This window comes from Pteropus alecto, unplaced genomic scaffold, assembly GCF_000325575.1.
Source record: "Pteropus alecto unplaced genomic scaffold, ASM32557v1 scaffold101, whole genome shotgun sequence".
In the NCBI taxonomy this organism is placed as follows: domain Eukaryota; kingdom Metazoa; phylum Chordata; class Mammalia; order Chiroptera; family Pteropodidae; genus Pteropus; species Pteropus alecto.
The window spans coordinates 9,244,865-9,267,987 of NW_006432945.1; the positions used below are offsets into that span (position 1 = coordinate 9,244,865).

Genomic DNA, 23,123 nt, shown 5'->3' on the forward strand with positions numbered 1-23,123 from the left:
AGGTGTCTGTGGGCAGGCCCCTCCCGCAGGCAGTCACCCAAGGGAGAGCATCTGGGTTTGCAGGTACAGACTACGTCGGAGAATTACCTAGAGCAGTGCTCGGGTGTGGAGGGTGCCAATAAATGCCCAGTGAATGAGAAAATACATAAGAAATTCCATAATATCTTACGACTCTCCGCTCGGGATACACCATTAAAAACTCCTTCACCTCGTCTCCCATTTTTCCTTCGTAACCATTTCGTAAGTCACCGCAGGCTCTTAGTGCCACATAGTTGGATGACTATGGTTGTTTCCTTCTTAATCCTACTAAATCTGGTCTCTCTCCCCATGCCACAGATGCTAAAGAACGGCCTTATATAGTCCTTTTGTCCTCCGCTTAAAATTTGTTCAATTATGTTGAAAAAATATACAGTACAAGATGATATTAGTTTCAGGTATATGATATGACACAGTGATTAGACATTTATATATACCTTACAAAGTGATCACCCCAATAAGTCTAGTACTCATCTGATATCATACTTAGACAAGATTATTGACTATATTTGTCCTATGTTTTTTGAACATGCAATTTTTACTTTAAATTTTAATTTCTATTTTTCTTAAATGTATGTTGTTTTAAATTAAAATAATTTTAAAAGATTTATAATGAAAAAAAAAAAAATAGCAACTCCGTGCCTCACCCCCTTCCCCAACTCTGACTCTCACTCCCCAGTGGCAACTACTTATAATTCTTTAACTGTTTCTTCTGGTATTTATTTCTCTTTTCTATTTCTTTATCTTTCAATTTTAGATAATGTTTCAAGACTTCCTTGCTGTGGAACCTAAGATTTTAGTCTTTGATGTTCCCTCCCCCTCCCTACACTGATCCTCCCCCATCCTCCCAAGGTGATTATAGCACCATAAAGGGCTATCACAAAATCCAGTGCTCACAATGTAAATCTGGCTCACGGTTGCGCTGCACAGAGGTCTTACTCTATGGTAACGATTCCATATTTTATAGGGTTAATAGCTTTGATGAGGGGGTGTGTGTTTACAAATATATACATTTATATATTCATATATGTATGTTTGTATATATGTATCCATAAACACACTTATATTCACATATACAGTTTTGACAAAACCATTAAACTCATGAATTTAATACATATCAGGGAATATACTCATTTCATTTATTTTCTTAAAGATATTTTTAGAGCCCTGGGTCATTTTATTCGAATCTGAACTTGCTGCTCTCTAGGTCTCTTCCTGATAGCTGTCACCCTACACTTCCCTTCACCACCAACCTGGGAACCCCCTTCGCCTCTCTCCTCTATTGAACCCCTTGTTTCACGAGTATCATGTCCTTCTCTTCCTTCAATTACATCCTTATCTTTAGTGACTTATATTTTCCGGGAACTTCTTCAGAAAGGGTGTTTGAAAATATTTCTATCCCATCCGCACAAATGCTATTTTTTCTGGGTATAGAATTCTATCCTGGATTTTTTTTTCACCTCGGGAAGTTTTAGGGATTTCCCTATTGCTTTCTAACTTTCAATATGATTGAGAAGCCCAAAGCCATCCCAATTCCTAATTCTTTGTAGGTAAAAGCCATCTCCTTCCTGATCATCAGAAGCTTTTAGAATATTCTCTTTATCCAGATGCTCTGGAATTTCATGATGATTTATCTTTGTGTGGTCTCTTCATTAGTTGTGCTGAGTTCTCCAAGGGCATTATTTACTAATTCATTTGTTCTCTTTTATTTCCATACCTACCTCCCCTCTCCCTGCCATACAAACTACATTAAAATATATTCGAATTTTTATTTGAATGTATTTTTCAAACTGATTATATGTGCATGTATTTTTATTTATATAAATGGTGCATTATGTTGTTTCCTTCTTGTTTTTACTAAACTCTATGTTCTTAAGATACTCTGTGCTGCCACGTGTACATGGTATTTGTTGCTCCTAAGTGCTGCACACTATGTCATGGTATATATTCAACAGCTACTCAGTTATGGATAGCCAGGTTTTCTCTAACTCCCCGGCACCAAAACAAACAAACAAACAAAAAACCAATGCTATAAAGAATATACTTGCATATGTCTCAACCAATCTTTTAATCTGGAAATGTGAATTTACTGATGCTAGGAATCTTTTCAGTATTTTTCTTTGTTAATTTCTTCCTTTCCATTTCCCTGTTCTCTTTATGGAACCCTTATTGATTGTTGGACCTATCCTCTGATGTTATTTTTATTGTACTTTGTAGGTGGTTTCACCAATTTTATATTCCAACCATTTACTATCTTTTTATTTTTATTACATTTTTACATTAATTCATTTTACATCAATATAGATTTTACATTAATTATTTTACATCCATTTCCAAGAACTCTTAATGGCTAAATGTTTTTTCATAAGCAATCTGTTATTTTGTGAACAAAATTATTTCTCTTCTATCTCTTCTGATAACAATTATGTGTTTTAAAAGTTATCTTCTGCTCCCTGCATCGTTCACATTCCCTTGAGTTCCTTTTCTTTCTATTTATTATTTTGCTTTTGTCTTTTGTATTAGACATTTCTTTAAATGATGTTCATATTTAAGAGCAAGGCACAGAGGGCTTACTGGACACTCTGTGGACATGGCTGGGGCCTGCAGAATGGTGAGTACAGTGTGCTATGAGGTGAACCCCTCCCCCCCCAAAAAAGATATGTTCACATCCTAATTCCTGGAATCTACAAATGTGACATTATTTGTAAAAAGGGCCTTTGCAGATGCAATTAAAATCTTGAGATGACGAGGTCATCCTGAATTACCCAGGTAACCTTAAATCCAATGACAAGCACTCTCATAAGAAAGAAGCAGCAGAGGATTCTAGACAAAAGGGAAGGAGGCAACGTGACCACGGAGGCAGAGACTGGAGTGACGCAGCCACAGGCCAAGAACTGCCTGGAGCCACCAGATGCTGAAAGAGGAAGGAAATAAATTCTCCCCAAGAGCCCTCAGAAGGAGTATGGCCCTGCTAGATTTTGGACCTCCAGCTTCCAGAACCCTGAGAGAAATTCTCTCACCATTTTAAGCCATGTCGTTTGTGGTGGTTTGTTGCCACAGCCATAGGAACGTAATATCGTGAGCTTCACTCAAGGTGACAGGTGGGAACCATTTCTCCGGTCACTCTCCAAATCAGCACACACAGGTCCTTTCTCTTAACACTAACAGTTTCCCACAGAGGAAATGAACTCCCCGCAGATGCTACGAACTCTTGCCAGATGGCTATATTTTTGAGTCACGCAGTAGAGGTGGGCTGGGAGCCCTAAACACAGTTTGAGGACTTCGATGTAACCCTCCTGTTTCCACCAAAACATATCGATCGAACCCACCCTCAGAGGCACCTGCTGTTGCCATTCCCAGCTTCTCGGATTCCGCCTCCACAGAGAGTAAGACTTCTAACTCTGGCTGGGGTGAAGGTTGGGTGTGGAAGACACCTGCCTAAGGCAGTAGTCCCCGACGTTTCTGGCACCAGGAACTGGTGCTCCTATGAGAATCTGTGCCGAGGCGGTGATGCTCGCATTGCGGAGCAGCTGCAAATACAGATGAAGCTTCGCTTGCTCACCCACAGCTCACCTCCTGCTGTGTGGCCTGGTTCTAAACAGGCCACGGACTGGTACCAGTCTGCAGCCCAGGGATTGGGGACTCCTGGTCTAAGGTATTAGGGGAGGGCTTCTGAGTGTTCCTTACAAGGACTTCTGATGAATCATCTTGTTTTTATCACCACCCAGACTCCAGCTCTCAGAGGTACCTGGCGCCTCCGCTTGCCGAGCCTTTCTAGGGCTCCGTGGGGTGCTGCAGGGTAGCCATTTTGCTTTTTCACTGGCATTCCTCACTCTCGGCAATCAAACCTCAGCTCTCTCACCACTAAGTCAGGTTCCTCTCGCTCTCTCCCTTCAAAAATTCTGTTGACATCTCTCATCTGTTATTTCTACTCTTGTTCTTTTGACACTGAGCCCGTCTTAAAATTTATTTCCTATTTTAGTAGTTATGAGATGACCAACCAAGTTCAGTCTGCCATGTTTAAACGGTAGCCTCTTCTATAAATTTTCACTTGAAGAATTTATGCCACTCAGACAAGAAATTAAGTTCACTTGTGCTTAGAAAAATATAAGACCCTCTAAAATCTGCCCCCGCTTTAGCTCTCCTGCTTTTACGTTCCGTTTCCCACAGTGAGATTTCCACTCGGACTGAGTCTGGTTGTATTACAGTCTCTTCACTCTGCATGACACATCCTCCTTCTCCATCTTTGGTTATGGTGCGGTGCTCCCCTTCCTGAAACGTTTACTCTATATTTTCTATTTCATTTTATCACATACATAACTGCAAAACCAGCTCGGACCGGTCCTATCCTGTTTCTAACAACACCGAGAACCAAAGTTTAACTCTTGGATACACCACTTCCGAGTAACACCTGTGAGCCCCTCCCTGCTCCTTCCACAGAACAAAAGGACCAGGACATGACCTGAACCTGAACCCCTGAACCCTTTCAGAAGGGAAAGGCCTGCTGTCCAGGAAGTTCTGCTGCTGAAACCCCTTAATTCTTGCCCTGAACCTTGGATCGGGGAGACAGATTTGAACCTTGCCTCCTGTCCCCTTGCCAGTCAACCTTGCAATAAAAACTTTATTTTCTCAAAAGCTGCTGCCACAGCATCGGCTTCTGTGTCTGTTCGGCAGTGAGCCTTTGTTTGGTTATACATATTTTATTTTTATATCTCAAGCAAAATCCCAGTCCTTCACAAAACCATCTCTGATAACTTCAGACAACACAGATCTGTCCTTTCCCCAAAACAAATTATCTGCATCTGATATTGGTCAGTAACAGAACCCCGATTCCCTAACTGTGTCTAACGTTTGTGTTGCTCTCGCCTCAAACAGTAAGTTTCTGAAAGGCAAGGACTGGGCCTGATACTTCACATGTTCCTCAAAATGCTTGCCATGGCATTGGACGTTGAGTATTTGCTGATTAATGTACACTAATCCAAGCCACAAATATGGGCTCCGATGGCCAGTACATAGCACAGAAAGAATCTTTTGATGGTAAAACCTTATCTTACTCAACTTTACATCACTTAACAACCAGCACAGAGTTTGACACAGAAAGTCTATGATCGTTGAGTGACTAAATGAAAGGAAGGCTGGATAAATGAACTCTCAGGAGATACTGTATTTAATGTTGTACCTGATCTAAAGATGTTTTGAATTCCTAAGAATAAAGATGATTAGAATGACAGTTCACTACCACCTTCCAAGCATCTAGAACAGCATGTGGCACATAGGGGCTGCTCAGTAAATGTCTTCTAAATGAAGCTTAAATGAATGAATCCACCATGAGTCAAGAGCCTTAGTTTACAGTTAGGAAGAGGCCAAGAGGAGAAACACGTGGCTTACCCGGAAAGCACTCCCAGGACTAGGTTGAGAACAAAGAAGGATCCAATGATGATGAGAGGGATGAAGTATAGCCAATTCCAGGTGGCTCCTAAGGCATCATTGGTCTGAAAAAAAAGAAAAATGGTTCCTTAATACTCCATCGAAACCATCTGCCAGTTGAAGGCTTCTCTTCCTGCAGTTACAGACATAGGATAATGTAATAAGCACAGTGCAAACAGTTAAACATTGCCTCGCTCCAGCCCCAACTTGGCGTTACTGCTGATTAATTCTTTCTCCCATATACACAGTGAAGGACATTGCATAAGCCTCACATAACATCCTGAGCTGGAAAAGTCTAACACCCTCACTTAACAGATGAGAGAACTGAACCCTGAAAAGTCAAAAACTTTTTAAAGATCATGCAAAAATCACTGGTTTAATAATTTGGGTGATGGAGGTTCTAGTCTTTTGCACTCTTAATTGGATAAATTCTCAAAAAGACAGAGGTGAGCTGTGTCCATCATTCTATTCCACAGATGCTGGCAAAGGCCTTGACAGGGTTGTTAGGGAGAAATTAACATCACCCACATCCTGCTCAGTTCTCTGGCTCTCTGGGCTCTGGTTTGCTTTTCCTCCGTCATAGTCACATAGCACAGAGCTAGCCCAGGCCTGGTCCCAGCAAGGCTCTGGACAAAACAGGAAATAAATCTAGATTTGAAGAGTAAGCCCTTGCTCTCTCTAATGCTAACACACCGTGACCTGAAAAGTGCATGAATATCCATATTCTAGATTTTTATGCCACAAGTTAGATGCAAGGCCCTTAAATGGTAGGGGGCTGAGGGAGCATTACATCATATGACTTAGCCAAAAGAAGCAACTCTTGGCAGATGTCTTACTAAGACCCTGAAATAGGGTTTGGGAGCTTTTTGAAAAGTCATAATAGTTGAGCTTCTCAACTAAGCTTAGCTTTGACTCTCCCTCCCCATACCATATGCATTTTATCTAACTGAAACTCAATTTCTGGAAAGATATTTTATCCCCAATTCACTGGAGAAACAGGGGCATCAAAATCAAATGCCTTGCAAAAAATTCACATACTAAATTAGTAAAATAACTGAACTCAGACTTTTATGGCAAAGTGTTTCTTGTCCCTGTGATTTACCTTCTACTAAACTTTGCAAATGTATTTTGATTCATTGATTTCACACTTCCGGTGGGCTACTATGACACTCTACCTTGTTTTTCTCCCAAGTTATCTCATTTTCTTTGTGCCTCCCATTTAAATATGTCAATCTACAGACTATCGCCTCCCACTGGTCATGGCAGCTAACACCTCACAGTAGATTTCTCCATTAAAAAGAGCTTTTTCAGGCAACCTCTTTCACCAAACTCATCTTTTGTTGCTGCGCTGTTCAGATAGATACCATTGCAAATGAAGAATAAAAGTTAGAAGCAAACACCTTCTGAACAAGATGGGGCAAAGGCAGGAATCTGTCAATTTCAGTGTGTGAGATCTAATTCTTAGGGCTGACCAAGTCTGGTCAGTTAAATGCAAGCAGGGAAGACGTGTGCCAGACCTCAGAGAAAACTGCTCCCGATTATCAGACGGAAGACACAAAATAACTAGATGCCGAGGGCCACAAGGGATTTTAATGGACATAGGAGATTGTTTGTTCCCAGATGGCTGAGACATGAGCCTTCCTGCAAGATGAAGGGTGGACTGAATGATCCCCGTGCAGCTACCTCTGTCTTTATTCACGATTAGGAACGCAACGCCGTGGAAAGACCGGTTAGCGCAGATGGAGCACCAGCAAGTTTCACTCCCTCCATGGCTTACCAGCAACCCGCAGCCCCTCAGTGCTCTCTGTCGGCAAGGACTGCCTGTTCCCAGCACCGAGATTGGGGCTCGGCTGCCAACAAACATTAGTGTCAGCAATGGCGATGATGAAATTGTGACCTTTAAGGTGACTTTGGGCCCAAGAGTGACTGTAGTCACTTGAAGAGAACTAAAGCAATTTCAGTTGGGTAACTATTTTCCAGAGATGCTCTGGAGCAGGGGTCCCCAACCCCTGGGCCGTGGACTGGTACTAGTCCATGGCCTGTTAGGAACCGGGCCGTACGGCAGGAGGTAAGTGGCAGGCAAGCGAGCGAAGCGTCATCTGTATTTGCAGCCGCTGCCCAGCGCTGGCATCGCCACCTCATCGCCACCTCAGCTCCACCTCAGCTCCACCTCAGATCATCAGGCATTAGATTCTCTTAGGAGCACTGGTCCTTGGTGCCAAAAAGGTTGGGGACCATTGCTATAAAGCAAAGAGCAGTCTCCAAATTGTGTTCTCATCACTAGAAATTGTAAGATGTTCATGTGTTTTGTCGAAAATGGGATTCTGTAACCAAAAAAACTGGGGAAACAGCAAATTACATTTTCCCCCAGTCCGTGAGAAGACCCACAATAAAGGAACATTATCCTTGTTTATTCCATCATTTTATACATTCCCTTGATTATGAAATCCCTTTTCTCAGAGAAAAATCTATTAACATATCAGGAAATATAGCTCGTGAGATGCAGGATAAAAGGGTCCCCCTCGCTGGCCCAGAGTCTGGAATGTGCTCTCCAATCCTTCTATAAAACACCAATGACAAAAACGAACAGTATCTTTTGATTCGGTATTTTGTGAGAACGTTTTGGTTTTGCTGTAACCTACCTACATTAAAGCAAGAACCTTAACTGTCTGCCCATTTCTGTACCTGGAATCTAACAAAGTGTTTGGCACGCATAGCTGTTCAATTAATCAATAAACAACCACAATTTAAATAAGATGATTCTCATGTTTAAAATATACCTCCTCTCCAAAAAAAAAATCATTCTGCTATTCCCCTATTTGTGAAGCTCTGTCTGAATTGTTTTATTAAAAAAAAAAAAAAATGTCATCCAATACAACACTGGGGACTGCTGGATGAACAAAAGAGGAAGAAGAGGAGAAAAAGCATATCTGGGAGGACCCCAGAGCCAGCCACACTATGCCCTGGGGGGTTGTTAAAGATGACTGACAGCTTAAAAGGTTCTTCTGGAGAAAGCAGCTTGACAGCTCCTGAGATTATTCACAAACCTTTTAATAGACTTGCTGCACCCTCTCTACACGTTCTCCTCTCCCTCAGGTTTCCTCCCAGTTCTTCCCTTCCCATCCTTCTTCCCCAGGTGGCCTCACCCTCACCTCACATGCTTTTCCTCCTGATGCTAATTAGTTTCCATCTCCTTCTGATTCATCATTATTAAAACCTTAAAACTGACCGGTGTAGGAGAGATGACTATGAAAGTGTCTTCTGAGATTAAAAAAGAAGAAAGAAATCGACAACTCTCAAGGCAGCAAGTGCCCCGGTACCATGTGACAAGTGTCCGGAAGGCTAGGCAGAAAGTTGCCGGTTCAGCCACAGTTGTGACCAGGTTCTCTCTGGGGACATGCATGTGTGTCTGCGTCCCAGCAGGAGATAAAAGAGAAGAGGGCTGCCTGTGTGAGGGAGAATTTCTCCTCCTTTCTCCACTGTCCCCCGCTCTGCTTCTGTGACTCTTACAAGCTGCCTGCATATATGACCGTCACACTTTATTTTCCCCAACGACTCTTCCTTCAGAAACAGGGGACAGCCATGCTAAGGTCTCTGAGTAAGATCCTGGGGAAGGAGGCCCAAAGCTTTCCAAACACGTTCCACGAGGTTCCAGTCCCAGGAGAGTCTTGCAGTGAAACCCACCTGCCCACACTGAGCTGGGGAGCAGCTGGGAGTAAACCAGGCCCCCGCCTCTTCCCTCCATGCCATTGACAGAGCACCTCCTCTGTGCCAGGCGTGATGGAACAGTGCTATTTGGGGAGGGAGGGCAATGTCCTCTTAACTTCAGGTGATTTTCTTCCCACCTGACCCAGCCAAGCCCCTAGCCTGACAAGCTGGCTGCTCTCCATCTTTATCACCTGCTGATCCCCTGAGTGACACGTACATGCACACGTATGCATGACTGGGGCGATGACAGAGAAAACAGTCGGGGGTGGCAGCCCACCTGCACAGGAGCGCTCAGCGGGTACCAGGCCTGATACAGTAGAAATGCGTTCCTTTGGGAACCTGCCTGACTGGGGGTGGTGAAAGCACCCACTCCCTGCGTAAACAGGCACACATGGCAATTATCGCATTAATCTCGGGGGCCTGGGGGAGCTGCTGGAAGGGGGGCAGGACTGAAGAGGAAGATGGAGACAGAGATAGAAAGAAGGGCTCTCGGTTCTCCCGGCTCGAGGCCGTGTAGGCAGGGCTAGGCCTCCGCCCTTGGGGATAGGTCCCTATGAAGGGTGCGCAGGGCTCTAGGGAAAACACGCAGAAAGGCCTCTTATACGTACAGGCCTTTCAGAGCAGGCTGAGGCTAAATCCCAGATCTCCGACCGGGGAGGCTGAATCCCATATGACTGAATGGGGAGGCCGAGCTCGTTGGGACTGGGATTAGGACACTGATTCTGAGGTCCTTTCAGAGAAAAAAGAAGTGGCATGGTTTCTGGGGTACACCTGCTTCCCAGGCCGGAGGCAGCGCCTGCTGGCAAGCCCCGGGATGACTTAGAGCAGGTTTCTCAGCCAGGGCACTATGTCCTGTATGGTGCATTAGCAGGATCCCTGGCTTCTACCCATAGATTGCTGCGCCCCCCGCCCCGCGCCCAAAATTGTGACAACTGAAAGCATCTCTAGAACGGCCAGATGTCCTGGGTGGTGGGGAGGAGGCAAGAAGAGCTTCCCGCTGAGGACGCTGGCCTTGAGGCTGCATCTCAAAGACAGATCTTTGCAATTAGCAACTGAGTCCAGGTCCAGGGATGGTCAGAGCAGCTCCCCTGGGCCACCAAAAAGGCCAGGCCACTCATTTCGGCGAAACCATCTCTGCAAGGCCTCTGCTCATCACCCCAGGGAGAGAAAACTGGGCGGGACAGGGACAGAGGCTGAAGGCATGTTCAAACGCCTGACATCTTCCCTAAGGGGAACACACCGGCACCTGGCACTTAACCAGCAACCCGCTTCCCCTGGGCCCAGACTTCGGGCCGCACCACTGACAGTTCCCCCTGCCCCCCACTCCCGCACCTCCAAGGGACCTGGAGTCCATGACTCCGAGCTGAATGCCACATTGTGTTCAAGACAATTATGGGTCACGTACTGTGCAGCAGACACTTTCTAGGTGTTGGGGATAAATGATAAGCAAAACAGTCTCAGGTTGTGGCCCTTGTGAGACAGCATAACGGGGAGACCCACATTAAATAAGTGAGCACACAAACATTTGCACAACTGAACTGTGGTGAGTGCGCAGGTGCGTCCGACCTGCCCCGGTGGTTTGCCGAAGCTTTCAGAGAAGAGAATCACCTGAGAAGCTGAGAAACTCTCTTGGCTGAGATGGCAGAGGCCAGAAAGGCAGAAAAAAGGGTTTAGATGAAGAAGGAAGAAGAAAAGGTTACGTTTAAGAAGTGGCAATATGTGGGGGGACACAGAAGAAAGGTCGGGAACGTCTTTTGGGAGTGGACCCCAACCGCTTGGTGACAGCGGCCCCCAGACGCCAGTGTGGATGCTACACAGAAGTATAAGCCCCAGTACTGCTTTCATACCCCTCCCTAGGTGCCATCTCCCCCTCCTCAAATGGAACACTGTCCTCACTTCTAGAACCATCAGTGAGGTCGGCCTAGTTGGGAAATCACATCTCCTTGCACACACTGAGTCATCCATGTTCCCTCTCTGCTTAGAACTCACATGTGCTCAGGAAGTCGCATTCAGAATAGCCCCTTCCCCGCTCCCTTCTGCTCCCTCTCTGTCTAGCTCTCGCTGGCCTGGATGTGGCAGGTTCTGGGCTGCCCCGACTCAGGTGCACCTGTCCCCTAGCAGCTATGGGTGTTAGCTGCTAAGGGCTCACAGCTACCCCTTTCTCAGAAGTCGGCCCCTGTGAGCTTAGGCTTGTCCATGGGTTTCAGGGGTGGGAGTGGGTGACCTGTCCCCAACAACTGATGCAGGGATACCAATGGCCCGACGCCTTTGCCTCTGGGTGGGACCACCTCTGTGGTATAATCCATACTCTGCAGCTGCTGGTAGGATCAGGCTGAGGCTAAAACTTTTGAAAGTACAGCTTTGTCTGACATTCTCCCCTGACCTGTCCTGCCTCCTTCGTGTCTCGACATGTTTCTCCTGAGAGCACTTCCTCCATAAATGACTGCCACAAGGGTCTCTGCCTCCGAGTCAGGTTATGGGAAATCCGCCTTAAGGCACTGCACCCCTTCCTCATCAGGGTTTTGACCAACCTTCAAAGCAGGCAACGCCCCGCCCAAGTCACACAGTGGAAGGTGTTTCTAAGGGCAGAGCCACTTGTACTCCCCTGGCCACGCCCACACTTTAGGAAAGGGACACAAGGTACAGTGCACCCGACAACCACTGGGCGATTAAAGGCCTATGGCCCAGCCGTGGTCTTGGAAAGTTACGAGAACACACTATCGAACGCATCATTTGGTAGGAGAGGAAACTGAGGCCCAAACAAAGGGACCTAGAGTGAACCTGCGGCCACAATCTAGAATCATAATGGGCCATCTTCTTGAGAACCCTGGACTCTCCACATTCTTGTTTAGTCCAAGATCTCTTAAGAGCATCCTCCCCAGATTATCACCACCTTCTAGGGGGGGAACAAAAACAAATAGAAAAGCCGACACTATGGAAGCCAGAAAATGACAACCGTCTCCCCAGCCCCGCCCCCTCCCCCTCCCTCACCCCCCGTAAGAAAGAAGGGTGAAGGAGCCAGTGGAGAGAGTGAGGACAGACCTCCGAGTGAGATAACCGCCTACTGCCACCCAGCAAGGAGCTGACACTGCCCATCCTGGGGGCAAAGCCTTTCGTCACGTCTCAGATCCCTGGAGCATATCTAATAAACATGCCACGTCTCCGCCCACACACAAGCGTCACCAGGGTCTACCACAAGTAATCAGGAATCAGGGCTCCCCACAATGCTGGTTGTTCCAAGCCACCAGACTTGACAGCCAGCAGCCACCTCTCCCACTGGCCTGGACCGTCAGTGACCGACACTGAAGAGGCACCAGTGCCTTAGTTCAGATGCAGAAGCGCCTCCAGGAGGAGCTTCCTCTTGGACCTTTCTTCTCCTTTCTTAGCAGTGGGACATCAGAGCAGGACCAGTTTGGCGAAGAGGAGACCCAGAGCACAGCAGCGGCCCGACGCTCGTCCACAGGCAGCAGTGTGATGCCAAGGTGACCAGGCCAGGTGCTCTGCTCAGCATCACGAGCAAGCACTGCCCCATCCCAACGCGGGTGTGATCACCCCCGGTGCTGGGTACTGACGTGTCTGTCAGTGAAGACCCGTCCACTCTCCTGGGGAGAAGACTCAAGAGTAAATATCAAACTGAGGGACAGGGAGCAGTGCCACATCTGACCAGGAAGGCTGCCGTGACCCTGTCCATGTAAGCCGGCGCCCCAAAACCCATGCAGCTCAGGGCCCTGTCGTGCTCAAAATCTCTTTGGTTAAATCCTAATAATTCCAATATCGCTGTTATATATTTATCCTGTCACTTCCCTTTCTGAGCTCTGGCCCAGAAACCCAACATGGAGACAACAAATCCTTCAAGGCAGGAGTCCCCAGCTCCTGGGCCATGGACCAGTACCCATCCTGTTAGAAACCGAGCTGCACAGCAGGAAGTGAGTGGCAGGTGAGTGAGCAAACTTGTCCCTAGTGCCAAAAAGGTTGGCGACTGCTGCTTTAAGGGTCTCGGAACTGTTGAGGCCGGGTTTGGGTTACATAGGGGCTCAATATTGTATTCTCTCTACTTCTGTGTACATTTGAAAATTTCTATGATAAAATGTTTTAAATTTTCCTCAAATAAAACTGAATCCTTTGTTTAAATAGGTATGAATTTTAAGAGAAAAATCCTTTTTCAGTCAAGTAGTGAAAAATGTTAATAATGATAGTTGGGGGGAGGAGTTAGAGAGATTAAAAACCATCTTTTTATACTTTTCTGTATTTGGCAACTTTTCTGCAGTAACTTTTGTGTGTGTGTGTTTTTATGGTCAGTGAATATATAAAGGTATTAGCAAAAAACTCCTGCCCTCTAACTGCAACCCAGGGTGCTGGGGCGGCAGACGTTCCTGGGGCCCTGGGAAGCCAGGACGCCTGGCCCTCCAGCAAGCCATCCAGGCTGAGATGCTGTGTCTGGGAAAAGGTGAGTGTGCTGCTTTGACACCACCACATGCGGGTTGGCTGACGCAAGTGGCCTAAAGAGGAAATGAAAGAGGATGGGTCTCATGATGACCAGCGAACACACATCGCCCTCCGCGCATTGTCAGGGTTTGCTGAGAGACCTGGCGCACTCCTTTAAGAGATCGGGCACCAGAGAGAACTCAGAGAATGGGAGACAAGAGGGGTCCCTAAAGACCCCTCCTCTGAGGTCCGGGGACACAGGGTGCACGAGGCTGACAGGCCCTCTACACTGGGAGAGCTTTGCGCAAGGTTTGTTGTAGTCTAGAAAGACTGTGCTGAAGATGCCAGGGCAGTAGGTCTTCGATCACCCCCTAGCTGGTTCTCCACTCGACTCCACGGTTCTCAAGGACCAGTCCCTCCAGCTACCATCATCTGCTGCTTTTCCACTGGTTCCTGTCCTCTCTGGCTAACCAATCGCTATTTTCCATTCAGTCTAATATGAGTACTCGAACCTTCCTCGCCTTGCAGATTCGGAGCTGAAATGAATCGCAGCATCTTACCCCACATTTTATGGATGAAGAACCGAGGGTCAAAAGCTAAGTGATGGCTGAAAGATACTCCACCCCTTGGCTCCTGAAACAAAACGAGGCTGCAGGACTTGTGGCCTCCAGGCGGCTCTGCACAGCCCTTCTGTCTATACCACTATTCTGTACTCAGGGCACTAAATCGTTCCCTCTAGTTATTTTGTATATAATTAGTCTAGCCTCATGACCTCAGGTGGAAGCGGCCTCAAGTTGAAGACCTTTTTGATGAAGTCTCTCACTTCTTCTAAAGGTCCAGAGCATGGGGTTCAGCCCTTGAACACCGCTATCTGATTTAATGAACAAAGACGCGAGGCTAGCAGCGTCACAGAAGGCTTCCCGGGGCTGCACCTCCGCCTGGACCTGTAGGAGGAGGGTTCAGGTTGACAATCGGCAGAGGCAGAGAGTCCGAAGAGAGTGAAAGGGGTGGGAATGATGAGGCCACAAAGAGCTGCTGTTGGCAAACGTGAGAAAGGCGAGCCGGGAGGACCCTGGATGGAGGCCTGCGCGTCTGCTGGGGTTTGCCCAGCCCCACGAGCTCCTCTTTCTTCCCTGTCCTATCCCCTCCCTCTGCCAAAGCACGAGTTCTCTCAGCCTCTACGAGGCTTCCCTTAAGTACACCACTCTACTTCGCTCCAGAATTCCCCCAGCACTTAGGCGCACCCCATAGTAGCATTCACATTCATTCAAAACTTCTGAGTGTGTACTCTGCACAAGATGAATTAAAAAAAAAAAAAAAAACGGTCCTCAAGGGCCTTGGTATCCATCTGCAAACAAGCAAAGTCACGAGTATAAATACCTACAATAGAAAACGGAACATTAAGTGCTGAACTTGGGCTTTTATCTGTACTTATTTACAGACCTTCTTAGTATGTCTTCTGTTTCTTTTACTTATTGGTCCTACTTTCCATTAGGGTTGAATGTTTCTCAAAGATGGAATGGCATCTTTCTATCTCTCTTCACTCTACTAATAACACCTGAAGGAGCCCCGGGCCAGCTAGTTTCATTTACTTTGTGGCCGCAGGAAGCGCTCTTGTAAGAATGGTTTGAAAGCAACAAAGCATGGCTTTTAAGGTTTTGTATCTTCAGAGTCCAAGACAGATCTCTGGAAAACACACTCAATAAATTCGTGTCATTATTGACCGTGGTGATAATGAAATGCCCAGCCCCACGTGCCTATCGCCAGAGGGCCTGAGAGGACAAGGGGGAGGCTCTCTACTCAGGTCCTGCTGGATCAGAGTTTCTCAAAGCACACGGAGTGACAGGTGTGCCCAAGATATCACTTCGCTCACTCCTGACGGCCACTGGCTGAGCCCAGCACTGACAGAGTCCCCCGGCTGGTCGCCTCCACCCGTGAGCAGCCTTGTTCATCTCCCCCAGAGTTACACAAACGTTATTTTCTATGTGTGCCGTGATGGGGAAAAGAATGGGATTCACTGTGCCAGATGACCGTCTGTCAGGGACAGTGAGGAGGGAATCCCTCACTTGCGTAGGTGCTGACATCAGACAGCAGATGTGGGGTGCCTTCCCACTCAGACCCACATTTCTCACTCAGCTTCTCCTCTCTCGGGGACTCTAACGCTCAGATTCCAACTCCGCCACTCCCCAAAACTCTTATCTCTTGACTTCTCCTGTCTCATTCACTCTGCTGCTAGAAATTCGTCCTGGATCTTCCTCTTCCCCCTAAGGTAAACCAAAGTTCATCCCACTGAGCGCTCCCATTGATTTAGGGGTAAAACGAGGTTGAAATAAAATTCAACTAAAATAATAATGTTCACTGTTTCCTCAATATGGGAACAACTGGAGAAATTCCCGTTTTGCTTTTACCGTTCTTTGTGCAACCTCCTTTGCTGTGCATCAGGTGTGATGGACTAAGAGAAACGATGACAGCCGACTGACACGAGGATGCACGTACACGAGGATGCACGTACACGAGGATGCACACCCACTGCTGGGTGGCAGCTCTGATCCGAACCCAGTCAGACCTATTTCTAGAAGTCCTAAGAGAACCTGATTAAAAACATCTTTATCCAAATATTTTCCTGCGATTTATACCCTAAGGTTCCAGTGTGATTGAGGAGGAAAAATAATAATGGTTTCTACTTGTTAAGCATCTATTCTATGCCGAACACCAAACCGGGGCATTATATGGATAAACTCTCATCTTTGCAACCACACGCAAGAGGAACAATTGTTAGGTTTCATGTTAAAACAAGCAACAAAATCCAGGCTCAGAAAGGCTAGAGAAACTCGCCCAAGTTTCCAGTCAGGACAGAGTAGATCCAAAATCCGAACCCACATGTGACTTTTCTCAAGACACTACACTGTGTTGCCTTCTGTATGAGGGTGGGGGGTGGTAGGGGGAGAGGACAGAAATAATGATGCTTTAACATCAAACAGAGCTACGAACGTAGGTACAGTGGTCCCTCGGTGTCCGCAGGGGTCATTCTAGGACCCCTGTGGATACCCAAATCTTCAGATGCTCACGTTCCTCATATACGATGGCAATGCACTTGCACATAACTCTGTGTGCACACAGGCCACCTGCAGGGCACACTTACACATCACTTTATTCATGTGAATTCAGTGTAGTGCTCGGCACGTGGCAAATTCAAGTTTTGCTTTTTGGAACTTTCTGGGATTTTTTTTCCCCTGCATATTTTTAATCTGAGGTTGTTGGAAACTGTGCATGCAAAAATCCATGGACGCGGAGAACCAACTGTATTTACGACAGCAACGCCAGCAGAGGAAACAGTTTCGGACCAATCGCACACAGTGATCCTATGCAAATGTACTGATTTAACTCCTTTGATGGCTACTTCTTAACTCAGCGGCTTCTTCTCTGCCTTGGATGTCTGATAAGGTTGAAAGACTGTTAGAGCGAGTTTCCTGGCTAGTAGTACAATACACTCTGTTGCCAGGGTGATCTTGTAAAGTAGGACAAGTGATTCCCAGCCACAGTTGGTTTCAGACTTCAGAGAAGGGGAAGATGTCATTTCTAACCAATATATCTGCCCTGTGTCTCTCCTGCTTAAAACCCTCCATGGCCACCCTTGCCAGATCCCCTACCGGGACTGACCCTGCCTAATCCCTCTAGCTCATTGCATAGCCCCTGCCTCCCTGAGCTCCAGCTCACGTGGCCACACCCCACCTTGTGAAATTCCCTCCTTTGTCATGCTCCTTCATATATCTGTGCCTCTGCTCACGTTGTCCGCGCTGCCTGGAACACCTTCTCTACCTTTTCCACCTGAAAAGTCTATATGCAGACCCTCATTCCATGTCACCTTCGCCAGGAAACCTCCCCAGAGTCAGTCGCCGTCATCACTCCCTGCACTGACATATCACTTCACTCTGCATCGTGACCACTGCTTGCTTGCATGTCGTTCTCTACTGGACGCCCCTTAAGAACAAGAAGTAGGTCTTACTTGTCTGTGTATCTGTCCCAGAACCCAACTTAGATCTCTGTAGGTGCTCAGCAGGTGTTTGTTGAATGAATAAATAAATTAGAAAGCTGAATGTATGTCTCTGATTAAATCTAAGGTAAGTAGAAAGAAGAAAGGAAAGAAAAGGGGATGGGAAAAAAATTCTCAAAGAGTTAATTAAATGTCTAGAGGGCAGAGTCAGTGTGTGATTAGAGGGGGTTATCAGTGGTTATCACTTAATAAGCCCTTCTCAGGTGTATCTTGCCACAAAGGACTTCATCCTCTAATCCTCTGAGGGGGAAAAAAAACCAAAAAACAAACAAAGGCTCTATCACTCTTATCTCTGATGAGCTCAGGAAAGGCTTAAAGCAGAACTGGGAGATTCTGCCATCTCATCCTGCTACAGTTTCAGTTGTTCAAGGCTGGGGCCCAGGGAAGCAGAAAATACAGACTTGACACTCAACATGAAGGTGGATCTGTATTATAGGGCCCCAAACAAAGATTATGGGGACACTTCCTGCTCTCGGAAGAAGAACAGAGAACCACATTTCTCAGGGATAAAGGGACAGCATCTAGAAGGGGAGAGAGAAGCCCCTTGGGGGAAGCAGCAGCAAGCACAGCCTCTTTGCCTGGAGGGCAATCCCAGGAAACACCCGCGTACAGTGTTTGGACAGGATGGTGATGGAGGAGAAAGTATCTCTCAGGAATGGTGACTCCGATTCTCTCAACGTCTAAAGCATGAAACTCTCTGGATCTGGCTTGAGGGTTCTTCCCTCTTAAACTTTGCGGGACAGAGATGATGCTCTCTCTCTGCTGGGAATGCTCTTAAGTCTCAATCCTGAAAAATCCCCTTCATCCTCTCCAAAATCATATCAATAATAAGTTCACTGTCAAAATCCTGGCAGTTGTTCAAGGCCTTTCTTATGCCCCACCTAGATTAACCCACTCCCCGACTGCCCAGCAGGGGCCCCTTCCTCTGACTGGGGCGCCGGGGGCTTTTCAGGCTTGCTCTCATCCTCTATTCCCCACATTCGGACCCAGCCCCAAACCCTCCTCTTGGCTAACTCCTGGCAATTTCTTTAGTCTGGAGAGTATAAGTTTCTCTAAGCCATCTCTCTGATATTTAGCATGAGGTCACAAAATATTAAGTAGAGTCAATATTTTTTGGAGCAATTACTATGTACATTTGCCTACATTAGCACGTTTAACCTTCTCAAGAATCCTCTGAAGCAGATACTAGTACTGTAGCCTTTTTCTCTGATGAGGAAACTGAGGCCCAGAGTGACTGGGTAACCCGCCAGAGGTTACACAGACAGTAAGGGACAGGGCAGGACAACCCCAGCAATCTTAATCGACATACTCTGTACTTGGTCCAAGAACTGAAACATAAACGTTCTACAAACACTAGATGGTAATATTTAAATAGGTTAAACTCATGTCCTCTTACTCAACCCTTACAAGGTGTGTGTGGGGGGAAATGAATGCATCATTATTATTTATATTCATCTCATCCACATATTTTCCTTGCCTTGTGCCAGGAGACCGGTGCCCACTTCTAAACTTCTAAACCTCATTATTTGCAGGTTGTTGTAATATTTATCACAGTATATACTATTTACTTGTCTGTCCCCTGTACAAGTCTGTGAACACTCGGAGGATGGGGTTTTGTATTTCTTTGTATAGCAAGTACCTGCCACAGTGCTCTGAACAGGTGCTCGGTAAACACTGTTGTACGAATGGATGACCGGGCCATTTGAAGCATTTAGAATCCAAAGGCAAAGGAATAGTCTAGCCATAACTAGCTCAAACTGGCAAACATAGTCTCAAAGGGTGGCCCCTGGCCCTGAGGCCTCAGTATCATTTGGCACCTCTTAGGTCCCAATGCCAACCTTCAGGTCAGAACTCTAGGGATGAAGGTCAACGCTTAGCAATCTGTGTTTTAACAAGTCCTTCAGGGGATGCCTGCTAAAGTATGAGAACTACTGGTCTAAGAAAAAAAAAAGTCTGCCACGCGTAGCCTCAGTTGCTATGCTGATGCATCCAAGAGCGAGAGAGAGATCTGAGGAAGAAGCAAGCCTGAGTGGGGAGGAGGAAAGATGACAGAGAATGTGGGGAGAGATGGGAAGGGAGAGGGAGTGGGTGAGACTGATGCACCCTCAAATCTCCTGGGAATGAAATGGGTTCATGATCTCAGCTGGGTGCTGTCATAGCGACAGGTGCAGCCCCTCCGCCTGCCCACTCCCCAAGATAACCTGCAGAAGGACTTAAGCTTCGGTGAGTTGGAAGAACAGAAAGCTTGAGGGAGAAGCTCCCCAAATGGGCTCTGGCCTCGAGCTAGGCTTTTGGAAAGGTCCCCAGGTTTGGGCTCACACTGGAGCACAGTCGGGCTGGGATGGCTCGGCTGCCCTGCAGGGCTCACTGGGAGAGAGGCTTACGAGGATCGGGGAGCACCCAGAGCTGCAGGGCTGGAAGCACGGGAGGACACAATGAGGCCAGGCTCAGGGACCAGGGAGGGCTCACCCCAGAAGCTGGGAGAGGAGACCAAATGGAGAGCGAGAATCAAAGCGGAACCCACGCAAAGACTCAAGGCCAGAGACCGGTGGGAGAGGAGAGAGAACGAGCTGCAGCAGGCTCCCAACATCGCCGCAGCCCTTCGCTGGGGGCGGCTGGGGCTTCCACGGCACCCACGGGGCACACCCGTCTCATTGGCTTCTTCCCTAATAAAGGCCGGGTGGGGGCTATGGAAGGACACTGGAATAAGCAAGAAGCACAATGCTCCCTCCACACGTTCGATAGAAATAACTTCGTAAAAGCGAGTTTACAGCCAATTAGACATTAAAAGTAAGATGGAATTGCGGTTGCTATGTTTGTTTCCAAGAAGAACTGTGTTATGATTAGACTAAGAGGCCAGTGTTAGAATTCGGAGGAAGCTGCCTGGAAGACGCATTCTCGCGGCCTCTGAGGAAACGCGGAATCGATAAACCGCCGCCGTGTGCACGGTGCCTGCCCTCAGAGAACCCTGGGGCAGCTTTGAACCTCTCTCTATATATAATTTTGGGGGGGAGGGGTGAGGACAATGTGCTGAGAGATTTCTCACACCTGGTTTCTTTTCATCCTTATGATCCTATGAAGTTGTCGTCATCACTCCCATTTTATGGATGAGGAAACTGAGCTCAGAGAAGTTGCAGGCAAGTGGCGAAGCAGAGCTGGGATCTGAACACAGGTCCGCCTGACCTCAGAGGCCTTTACCCACAACCAAGAACGTGATTCTGTTCGTGATAACGGAGCGGGGAGAAAACCGATGGCCATAAACTGTCTGAGGGCTGGGATGCCTATTGCAGCCAGAACAGGGTGTCCCTCCCTGGACAGGCTATCTCTGTGAGACACTGCATTCTGATAGGAAAACCCTGGCCTCGCTCCTAATTAGTTCTGTGACCCTGGACACATCACTTAACCTCTCAGTGCCTGTTTTCCAACCCACATAATGGGAATGATGACCTTCCATCATGAAGCAGTACCGTGAAGACTAAGTGAGATGAGCAGACGAAGAGTTAACTGGCCCCCACCCCTCTGCCCACCATGTATTAGCTGTGCAATGTTTGGTAAATTACTTCACTTTTCTGCCCCCCAAATGCCTCCTGTCTAAAAGGCATGAATTAGAAACCACATGGTCAAGGTATGGCAGGCAGAAGGCACTGGGTACGTGGATGCCGCGTGCTCTGGCCGCCTTCTCTCCTCAGGTGGGGCACTCCCACACCCCCGCTGCTAGGAACAGGTGCCTCTGGCACCTCGCAGCCACACTCTTCACTGGGAACCGTCCCTGAACCTCTGAGGGAACAGCTAAGTTCTGTTGGAGTGGGTCAGTCTCTCCTCTGCCCACCTCTGCCTTCCTCACAAGACTCTCCCTAAAGCACACCCCAAAAAACATTCTGCATGCAATTCTCCGGCAGAATTGACTTCCAGGGGCCCCGATCTCAGACAGTACAGGTACGCCTCGGTTTACTGCAGTTCACTTCATTGAGCTTCACAGGTGTTGCTTTTTCTTTTTTTTTTTTTAAGAAATGGAAGGCAAGACCCTCCACCAGCAAAAAGATTATGACTTATTTTACTGCTATATCTGAGTTATTACTGTGGTCTAGAATCGAACCCACAATATCCCCGAGGCCTGACTGTATATCTTAGAGAGCGCTCAGTAAAGAGTAATTGATAACAGCAATCATCATCTTCAAACTTAAAAGACTATCATATTGTATAAGCAACTCCTAGAAGCTTTACAAAGTTGTTGGCTGGGCTGGTCATTCTTTGAGGAGAAAGACTGTCTTGAATGACTTTATGTTCCCCCCAATCACTCCATAGCAGATCCTCTAGAAACACATGTGACGTGTACAGGCTATTTCTATTCAGCCCAGAATCAAATCAATCTGCATGGGTCCAGGGGGTACAAATTCCATTTCCGCAACGTTGACACACATGGCTCGTAACCGGGGCGCACAATCTCGGCAATAAGGAACTTTATAAATGAAATCGCTCTGACAGAATAACTTTGTAAAAATGGGCCATACAAGCCGGAGAAGTAGGTTATATGGGCTGTTATTACTAGTTCTGTAAAACTTAAGTATTAAACGAAGCTCGCATCTGCAAAGACAGGTGTTGCTGACCTGATCCTCCAGCATCCCTGTGAGAGAGGTGTGAGCTCCTTCGGGGACAGCCGATCCCGACAGAACTCTCCCTCCACCCCACCTCCTACCAAGGTGACACAGAAAGTCAGTGACAGCGCTTGGAATAGAAGCCAGCTCCCTTATTCCCAAACCTGCATTCTTGGGTCATGCTACACCCTTTCTGACTGACTTCTCTGGAAATGTAGGTATAAAAAAAAAGGGAAAATGCACAAGCGTTGCTCTTTTGGTGCTGTGAAACAGGATAGCTTACCCCTGTTGCTATCCCTCAGTGACACCCCTTTTTGGTACAGGGTGCAGAGAGATTGGGAAAAGATGTCCTGTGTGGAGAACGTGCAGCTGCCAATGTTGCATCAGCCCAGTCAGTTCACTGTGAATCGGGTTCAGTCCAGCATTCCTGGGTTTACACTGGCTGTGCCCTTCCCTCTGGACTCCCTGGCAGACTCTCTGCTGTTTGCATCCGTCTCCTGAGCTTCCTGCACTGACTCTGAAACCCCCTGAAATTGTGAGATCTGGTGGGGTCCTGAGACCCACTGAGTTTTCCTATCGCCACAGGAAACCTGAACGGAATCTGTCGTCCCTGGGCTTGTGGAGCCAGACAAGGGCCCTAGGAAAGGCTGTGGGGACCAGGCATCTCTCATGGGGCCCAGCCAGAGCCGCCGGTCAGAAAAAGTGGTCCACCTGAGGATTTCATAACTCTCTCCTTTCAGCTTGCAATAACAGGGAGTAAAATGGGCATTTTAACAGGTGAGCTTTCACTGTGGTCTCTGGAAGCAGAGGACTCAGCTTCTCCTTCTCCTCTTCCCCTCAGCTGTTCCAGGGTTCATGTCACTATGAGGGGTATCGTC

The 23,123-nt window shown here is 47.2% G+C and overlaps 1 protein-coding gene across 1 annotated transcript in view; it reads right to left on the reverse strand.

Annotated features, from left to right (window-relative positions):
* The window catches only part of CACNA1E (calcium voltage-gated channel subunit alpha1 E), a 272,496-nt gene that overhangs the window by 129,589 nt on the left and 119,784 nt on the right, over window positions 1-23,123 (reverse strand). Inside the window, 1 exon segment of the mRNA XM_015586256.2 lies at window positions 5,425-5,528. Within this exon segment, the coding sequence (XP_015441742.1) occupies window positions 5,425-5,528 (104 nt within the window).